Raw genomic sequence first — 8,981 nt, 5'->3', positions numbered from 1 at the left:
TCTTAAAAGTTCTCTTACATTCTTCGCACTCCATATATAGACTAACATATTTGCGCTGTTGCCCCCAACCACACTTGGAGTGGGTTGTTTCCGTAGGTGGATTTTTGACACGGGTCTTGCCCGTGTTGAGATTGCGCTGGAACCCCCATTCCCTATACTACTCTTCTCGATACTTAGCGTGTAGACCTCAAGCATGATGACGTTTCATACCTACACTTCCACAATCAATCCCTTTCGTTAGCTTTTTTTGTGGAATCTCAAAGGAGTTTTAACATTTGAATATAAACGAATTAACAAAGTGCGCATGCAATTCCCCAACTGCAGCACAGAAACCTACGGAAAGAAGTCTATCCGACATGAGGGTTCAAAGGTTTGGAACAATCTCATGTAGTGATGATATCAGAGTTACCACCAGTGAATCTGCATTCAATATCAAATTAAAAACTAAATAAATTATGATCACTATTTTGTTTATTTCAACTTTAACTCGTTTTACAAGTATTGCTCTTAGTGAAATTGCGGATACATTATATACCTAAACAATTCCCCGGTTAAATCAAGTCTTCTCTTCTCTTCTCTTCTCTGCTCTGCTCTGCTCTGCTCTGCTCTGTTCTGCTCTGCTGATTATATCCTTTGAATCCGCTTCATTTTCTCTATATATTCAAATTTGCTGCTTCACAGCCATTGTGTGGGCTTCCTGTGGACCAATTAAAATACGACGACCATATGCATATTTATACCATATCTTTCATTTGCTGTTTTGAATCTGTTGTACAGCGCGCTCCCGTTCTAAGTAAAAAAAACCGGTTCGAAAATATTTCTTCACTATCTTAACGACTACAAGTTAAAGGTACGTTTTATTTCTTCCATATTTGGCTTCAACTTCAGCTAAATAGGGGCTCGAATTTATGGAAAATTCTGCACATTTTTAGCCTGAGCGATGATAATCCCTAGTCTTGTAAATGATTTATAAGTAACGTGGACTACCGACTCAGGGCCCGGTTGTACGAAGCCTTGATAGTGCTATCCAGCGGATAAATCCTTATCCAGTGGATAAGTCGATGCTGTTTTCCGATAAATTTATCCACTGGATAAGATTTATCCGTCGGCTGATAGCGCTATCCAGGCTTCGTACAACCGGGCCCAGAAGATCAGTCTATTTGGCTGGGAATATGTGAGCTCAAACTCGAAGCGGTTTGCGAGAAAGGGCGTCAGAACTGGAGTAAATATACTCATCTTATTTTGCTTGAACAGATGCGATTAAATAATTTCAAAACGCACCACAAAGCGAGGAAAAGCACCAAAGTCAGTCAATTCAAAACGAATCGTTTCTGAAGATGGCAAACGTTTTGCCGAAACACGTTAAGTCGTAGTAAAAAACCTTATAGTTTACGTAGCTTCGTCTCATATTTTCGAATCGTAAAAAGTAATTTTCTTTTTAGTTTTAACAGATTTAAGAAATGACGTCTCACAAATATATAACTACGTATTTGAACACGGACTGATTCACAATGGGAAGGAAATGACAGAGTATTAAATAAATGTCTTGTTTTATAGATGTTTCAAGTTTTTAATTCATTTTCAGGGGAGCATTTTTCATCATGGTCGACGGCGGTACGAAGTGTGTCAAGTACTTGGTCTTCTTCTTTAATTTTCTCTTCTTCGTGAGTAATGCTAAGAATTATTAGGATTTTTAAGATGAATATTCATATTTTAGCTTTAATCTTATGGCCCAATGAGTTTCATCATTGGTATTAAAAAACAATACATAGTGTTAACATGACAATACGGTTCGCTCTTCCAAACAATTGATTATAAACAAAACGAGCCAAACCTAACAACAGTGGTGCTTTACTGTGGCAATCAAAAAGCAGGTTCCCAACAGTGAAGCCGTATATCACGCTATACTTTGTCTTTGTAGTTGGTATTCACTACATTTTTAATGTTCTTCCTTGAATATTACATGTAAATATATCCATAATATCACTTAACTCAAATGCGCGAAACCGTGAAAAGATTAAGTATAAGCAAGAGAAAATATTCTGTCGGTATAAGTACATAGCTTATTTTTAGATGTACAAATTCTTAGATTACACGTTACGGCATCACGTCTTCTTAGGAGCGTTGGTGCAATTTAACGAAATATTTGTAATCATCATCCATTGCCATCAACACTGCCATGTTTCTGTCTTGCAATAAGTAATAGTTCTATCGTTGGATACACAATTCTATTTCCGTTATAAAATAATCGGATTTAAAGTATTTTTCGTGGCGACAGATATGTTTGGTTATGACCAGGTGGACACTTCGCTTGGCACATAAAGTGAAACCGAGAATAACTAAATCAATTTATTTGGCATAAGCCATTTTTGAGTTGGTATTCGAGCAGTTTTCGAATGATTGTGAAAAGCTCACGGCACAAGCTTGGTCGTGACACGGCAAGGCATACTCCGGCTTAATAGACCGTTTCGAATTCCAAATTACCGCTGTGTTCCTTGATTACAGACTCATTCACTCAAGCTTAGCCTCGAATCTGTGTTTAAATATTCACAAATACCAACAGAAAAGTAAAGAATGCACAACTTCAACAATACGAACATTTTGAAACTTGACGGACCTTGACTGGAACACGTGAATATTCTGCACAAAATCGAAGCTAACCCTGAGCAAATGAGTAATTTGCGGTAATTTGGAATTCGGAAGGGATCTATCACCTTATTACACAAGGATTTACTCTCCATTCAATCAAATATCGAAACATGGCAGGAACAGAGGGCGTGGACACAGTGATGGCATTACCAGGCCAATCACATTACGCTAAAAAAAAAAAATCGTTCAATCAAAATTCTAGAAAACATCCCGATCGCTGCAAGGCACGCATGCGCCACTCACTTTATCACAGCCGTATCCAGAGCCCACCTTCCTCTTGGTCAGCACCAAGAAACGAGATCCTCTTTTCGGTGCTGATCGAGAGGAACGTTGGCTTTGTTAACGAGATCTATAATAGTTAATTTTGCAAACCCATAAATCATTATCTCGATCTTATTTAAAAAAAGCAATTTACCACAAAAACAATTAACGTTGTCCACCAAAAAAAGACATTTACACATTTACACATTTACACATTTACACATTTACACATTTACACATTTACACATTTACACATTTACACATTTACACATTTACACATTTACACATTTACACATTTACACATTTACACATTTACACATTTACACATTTACACATTTACACATTTACACATTTACACATTTACACATTTACACATTTACACATTTACACATTACACATTTACACATTTACACATTTACACATTTACACATTTACACATTTACACATTTACACATTTACACATTTACACATTTACACATTTACACATTTACACATTTACACATTTACACATTTACACATTTACACATTTACACATTTACACATTTACACATTTACACTAAAAGAAATATCACTTGCTTCCTCGAACGTCCTGGCATAAAACAAACGCTGAAATACCATTCTCCTTCTTAAATCGTTACTAAATGGTCGGGGCATTCTGGATTTTCGATTCACGAGTTGAATATTACATTTAAAGTTCAGGCTGACGCACACGAGGCAAAGAATACATAATGAAACACGTGATATTTCTTTTAGTCTAAAGGTGTAAATGTGTATGTGTGTAAATGTCTTTTTTCGGTGGACAACGTTAATGATATGGACTGTATGTGAATGTGAATCGGTTTGAGGGTGTTCCGTGTTGTCGTATGTAAATTCCGTGCTAGCACTTCAGAATTTTAAGAGCCTCACACAAAAAAGCGCTGAAAGTTTTCAATTATTGTACAGCAGCTGATCTGAAATAGTGGCGTAGGAATACAAACGTCTGCAAAACTGAGGGGGAGATGGTAGGGGGACGACCGCTAGCACTAGCTCTATCTATTGTTTTGAAAACACAAATCAACAACTATAACAACAAAACAAAAAACAAAAACAGGGGCGGCGGAACCGGGGGGGCCGGGGGGTTCTTAGCCATTGTTTTATGGCGCATGCGTCTGCAATCAAACAAAACATTGTCATTATCACATAGCGTTAAATATAATCTTCAGTGCCCCCCAAAGATTTTTGCAGTGCCCCCCAAAGATTTTTGCAGTGCCCCCCAAAGATTTTTAGCTTCCGGCCCCCCTGAAAAACAAACAACAAATATATATATATATATAACTCTCGTTGTGCCCCTCAAAATAAGGAACATATGGTAAAAAAAGAAAGTGTTTGACCAACATATTTGGAGCAGATAATGAGATTCAAAGACTTTTATCAGCTGATTGAAACCCAGCATTCGACACCTTTTCTAAGCTCGACAAACATATTGCATTGTGGTCTAGGTTGGGAACAAACAACACCACACAACGCATGATGACGAACAAAAGACGTATGTACCCAAGCTAGACCACAATGCAATATGTTTGTCGAGCTTAGAAAAGGTCGTGAACGCAGCTAAATCTCAAATCTCATAATTATATGATAAAGCTTATCATTATTAAACTTAATCTATTTATGTAGGTGTTCGGGATCGTGCTCCTTGGATTCGGAGCATATGCAGAGATCAGGTTTGGTCCTTATGTGATCTTCACGTCTACTAACTACGCCACTGGCTCGCATCTATTGATAGCTGTTGGTGTGATCATATCAGTTATCTCATTCTTTGGTTGCTGTGGCGCATGGAAGGAAAACAGATTTATGCTGATAATTGTAAGTTGGACATGGAGGAGTTCTTAGAAGATTTTGCACCCATTTTCATAATTGCGTACGCGACTTAGACAGCTACCAAAATTAGTCGAGTTGTCTGGGTTTTATACACCCATCAACTGAATTCAAAGCAAATTCATCATCATCATCATCATCATTAATATTATTTCAGTTCTTCGTGCTACTCTTCGTCCTGCTTGGCCTGGAGATTGCCGCTGCTGTTCTGGGATACAAGGACAGGGATGAGGTACGTGATCAATAGATATGGACACAGACTGGGATGAGTCGAAGAAATTGGGGCTCGGAGGAGAAGGAGGGGGAGAGGGGGGGGAGGGGGCTCTAAAATATTTTTCCAAGGAAACATTCCGACTTCGGTGGTTTGTTGAATCTCCGTTGGTCCGGTAATTTGATACTGATATTATTTAATACTGATATTATTCATATTGCGCGCTCGCAAAAATCAAATACAATGGTTTTGCATAGTCGAGGTGAAAACCCAAGAAAAGGTCGTTTGCAAACTCAGGAAGTTATGCAATTTTTTCTGGGAAGCAAGGAGACCAGAGATATCTGAGTAAAGTTCTTGTTTCGACATGACGAAGGCGGTTTGGTTCAGTTATTTAGGGCGCAGTTTCCATGAAGTCGAACCGATCGATTCAGGCGGCCAATTCTCAAATGGTGCACGCGCGCGCGTAAGTTCTTAGAACTGGATTAATGCGGCGCGGAGCAGTTCTAAGAACTGATGCGTACCATTTCAGAACTGGCTACTCGGACCGATCGGTTCGACTTCATGGAAACTGCGCCCTAATTAAATCGAAGGGAATGAAATGTTCAGCATCGGACCCCAGATCATGCTTGTGAAGGCGTAAAGACCGCTTTCAACTTGCTTCTAAGGATGCAGTAGGCTAGAGCTTTGCAGAGTTCAATAAACGTAACACGATTTTTTTATTTTCAACAGATTGAAGCGGACATCAAGAAGGACATCGAAAACAAAATCAAGGAGTATCCTACGAAATACGAGAAAGAAATCGATGACCTGCAAAAAGAGGTGCTGTGACTATCAACAAATCAATAACAACGGCAACACTAACAACAATAACAAGAGCAACAACAACAACGACAATAGCAACAATGAATGACAACAACAACAATGACAAAAACAGAAGCAACAAGAGCAAAAACAACAGCAGCAGCGACAGCAAAAACGACAGCAACAGCAGCAACAACAACAAACAACAATGACAGCAACAACAACAGTGACAGCGACAGCAGCAACAGCAAACAAATATCACAAATTATGTCGAGAAAACTTGTTATTTCTTTTGTATTTTCATGTTAGCCTCGCGTCCAAGTTCTTTTTGAGAAGGTTCCATTTTGCAAGGAATTAATCAGGAGTTAAAACAAGCTTGTAGAAGAGGATCATGAATAAGAATCCTTGCTTGAGTTGCATCCATATTTAACTTGTCTTCTCATGGGCACCCTCTAAACAAAGGAATTATATTCAAGGGAATGACACGTGGGCTGAATGGGAAGAAACCTTTCACCCAAGCTAACAGGGATTCCTGTTTAACGTTGCACGCGTAATAGAAATTCCTCAATGAGGTCATATTTTAATGTGTTGCAAGCGTTAAACTTGATATTATCACATCTATACTCCACAGTTCAAGTGTTGTGGAGCATCAGGACCAGAGGACTGGATATCAATTAAAAAACTACGATTTCCACCAGATTCCTGCAATTGTGAGGGTGTTAGCAAAGACCAGTGCAGCACTTTTACTCTAAACTACTACTACAAAGCGGTAAGAAAATGGCGTGCTTGTATGAGTTCTGTAAACAGTTGCATTGTGGTCTAGCTTGGGTACAAACTACACCATATAAGACATAATGAACAAAAAGATGCTTTTACTCACGGTAGACTATAATGCACCATGTTATCTACCTCACCAACAACACTTTTATTATTGCTTTTTACCTCGTGCAGTGCAGCTGAGTTGACAGCATTCCCCGAAAGGAATTATGGGTCAACCATTTTTGACTAACATTTTCCTAGCAGGGGCTGAGTACACTATAGATTTCTCTTGTCGATTAAAACGAAAATCCAAGCTCGTCTAGAGCATTTACGGATGAATTCAAAGTATGAAGAATTCGTATTTCATGGGTTTTCTTGGCGGAACATCGAGACGGAAATTTTTATCAATATACAATTTTTTAAGAATCCTCACTCATTGGTTGACCTTGAGTTCGTTCTGAAGGTCAACTTGGCTAGTTTTAGCGTTTTAGCTGCTCTTACAGGAATTTGGATTCAGTAGCCTGTGTTGTTTGGTGCTCTGCGATATCTCCCTATCAAACAGCGCATGCGCACAGGTTGCAGATTCCGAAGGCTAGTAACATATTCTCACAATGTATTTTGACAGGGTTGTGCCCCGGCGTTAAAGACGTACTTCTACGACAAGCTTTTGGTTATTGCTGCATTGGCTATCACTTTAATCGTTATTCAGGTACGTATATATGTATGTATGTATGTATGTATGGATTCACTCGGTCGCGGTGATCGATCAGCTACGGTGTCGTTCGGTCGATCTCTCGGGTCAACCGGATTGAAGCCGATTGAGCTATGCATTTTTATCCGTCGATATGTGGTCTTCAATTCTTTCTGGGCTGCCTTTGCTTTATTTTTTCGATATTAGAAAAACATTTCTTGTAAAAGTTTTACTGTCACTGTATATCCATTCTTCCATCAATCTAACTATTTCTCTTTCCGTCTGTCTGTTTGTTAGTCTTTGTGTGCATGGCTGTGTGGCTGTCTGTGTGTCTGTCTGTCTGTGTGTGTGTCCATATGTTAAACAATGAGTCAGTAGTCCGTCTATCCGCGTCGCCGTACTAACAGCACCCAACATATCATTTCTTGCAGATTCTTGGTATGGTGTTTGCTATGTTCCTGATCTGTAGAATCTCCTCCTAAAGGCTATCAAGTGGTCTTAATTAAACAGTAATTAGATATATTAGGCTTTAAACTGCTATAATTGAAAAGAATAAACTCTTTTCTTAATGTTAGTAAAACACAGGCTACCGAAAGAAATAGATATAGTAATAAAACTGAAACAACTCACTGACATATATTAAGTCGAAACAGTTAGGATACTTATGAATGATGTTTTGAAATTTGACAAATTGTTTCAAAATGCTTTTTTTTTTCGTTTGTATAAGACAACCTTTAGAAAAAATGTGATAAAAATAAAAACCATTTCTCGGCATTCAATGGTGTGATATATCCGTAAAATCGCACTAATGAGCTCTAGACTTTTACTCGTGGGCATCTTGCAGCACCGGGAACGCAGCTCAATCTGGTTAGCCTGCGTGCAGCCGGACCTTTTAATTCGTGTGACAGTTAATTAGGCCCCGTTCACACGTGTCCGCAAATTTTTGTATCCGTATCCGCAAATTTTAAGAAAACGGATACGTGTGGACGGTGAAAACGATTCGAATACGCTGCGTATGGACGCAAACATTTTCGTATCCGCAAAAAATAATTTGCGGATACAAAAATTTCCGGATACGTGTGGACGGGGCCTTAGTTCGGTTGCACGCAGGCTAAATCTGAATTCTTCTGTTTTGTCCCCCAGATTGAGCTGCTTTGGCGTCACATGCAAGGGGTCTATAATCAGAAAGGGCTTATATTCGTGGGAAGGGAGAAACGGGGAAGGGAGAAGGAAGAAGGAAGCCGAAGGATGTTATAAACAGCAAGAATTAAGAGTTTAGGAGGATTAAGAGAAAACTTGTATTTCTTTTCATCGTTATCTTTTCAGCTGTCAATCTTTTATGTGCATCAACGATCGAAATTTCTAACCCATCCTTTCAGTCCTTCATCCCTTGTAAAATACTAACTTTGGTCAGAAACGCTTTTAATATTAATAATACATATTGGACTACTATAAGCCATGGCGAGGTTGGGGGAAACCAGGTCGAGTTGCAGGGCATTATGGGATTATTTTAGGCGCGTTAAAAGTCCCACAATGCAATGCAATATCAACTTGATCCAATTTTCCCTCAACCTTAGAATGGCTAATAAGTGACGCATTTATGTGATTTTTCGAGTCACTCGATCATTTTCCGCCATATTGAATAAATACGGAATAAATACTGAATAAATATATGTGGTTTGTAAAGACAGTCGTGTGGTTTTTTTTCGAGATGATATAACGGCGGGAAAATTATTTCATATTGGGTTCCCT

General features: G+C 38.7%; 1 protein-coding gene across 1 annotated transcript; it reads left to right on the top strand.

The window, feature by feature from the left end:
* Positions 1-698: 698 nt before the first annotated feature.
* LOC116307444 (tetraspanin-8) lies at positions 699-8,915 on the top strand. Its single transcript, XM_031717701.2, has 8 exons — positions 699-850; positions 1,586-1,664; positions 4,567-4,755; positions 4,925-4,999; positions 5,708-5,797; positions 6,411-6,548; positions 7,164-7,247; positions 7,661-8,915. The coding sequence occupies exons 2-8, from the start codon at positions 1,602-1,604 to the stop codon at positions 7,709-7,711; spliced, it is 690 nt and encodes a 229-aa protein (XP_031573561.1). The 5' UTR covers positions 699-850; positions 1,586-1,601; the 3' UTR covers positions 7,712-8,915.
* The last annotated feature ends 66 nt before the right edge of the window (positions 8,916-8,981 follow it).

The sequence above is a fragment of the Actinia tenebrosa genome, unplaced genomic scaffold (genome assembly GCF_029948245.1).
Source record: "Actinia tenebrosa isolate PJP-AT-01 unplaced genomic scaffold, QUT_ActTen_1.0 PGA_scaffold10__47_contigs__length_13832649, whole genome shotgun sequence".
Taxonomy (NCBI): Eukaryota; Metazoa; Cnidaria; class Anthozoa; order Actiniaria; family Actiniidae; genus Actinia; species Actinia tenebrosa.
Note: the sequence above shows the minus strand (reverse complement) of the source record. Positions and strands in the feature narration are given on the sequence as shown.

What these genes read in the sequence shown, in the direction of transcription:
- LOC116307444 (XM_031717701.2), top strand. Translation starts at nt 1,602, where the DNA reads ATGGTCGACGGCGGTACGAAGTGTGTCAAGTACTTGGTCTTCTTCTTT. An exon ending in TCGATGACCTGCAAAAAGAG is followed by an intron (nt 5,798 to 6,410) that starts GTGCTGTGACTA and finishes TATACTCCACAG; the next exon opens with TTCAAGTGTTGTGGAGCATC. An exon ending in TAAACTACTACTACAAAGCG is followed by an intron (nt 6,549 to 7,163) that starts GTAAGAAAATGG and finishes GTATTTTGACAG; the next exon opens with GGTTGTGCCCCGGCGTTAAA.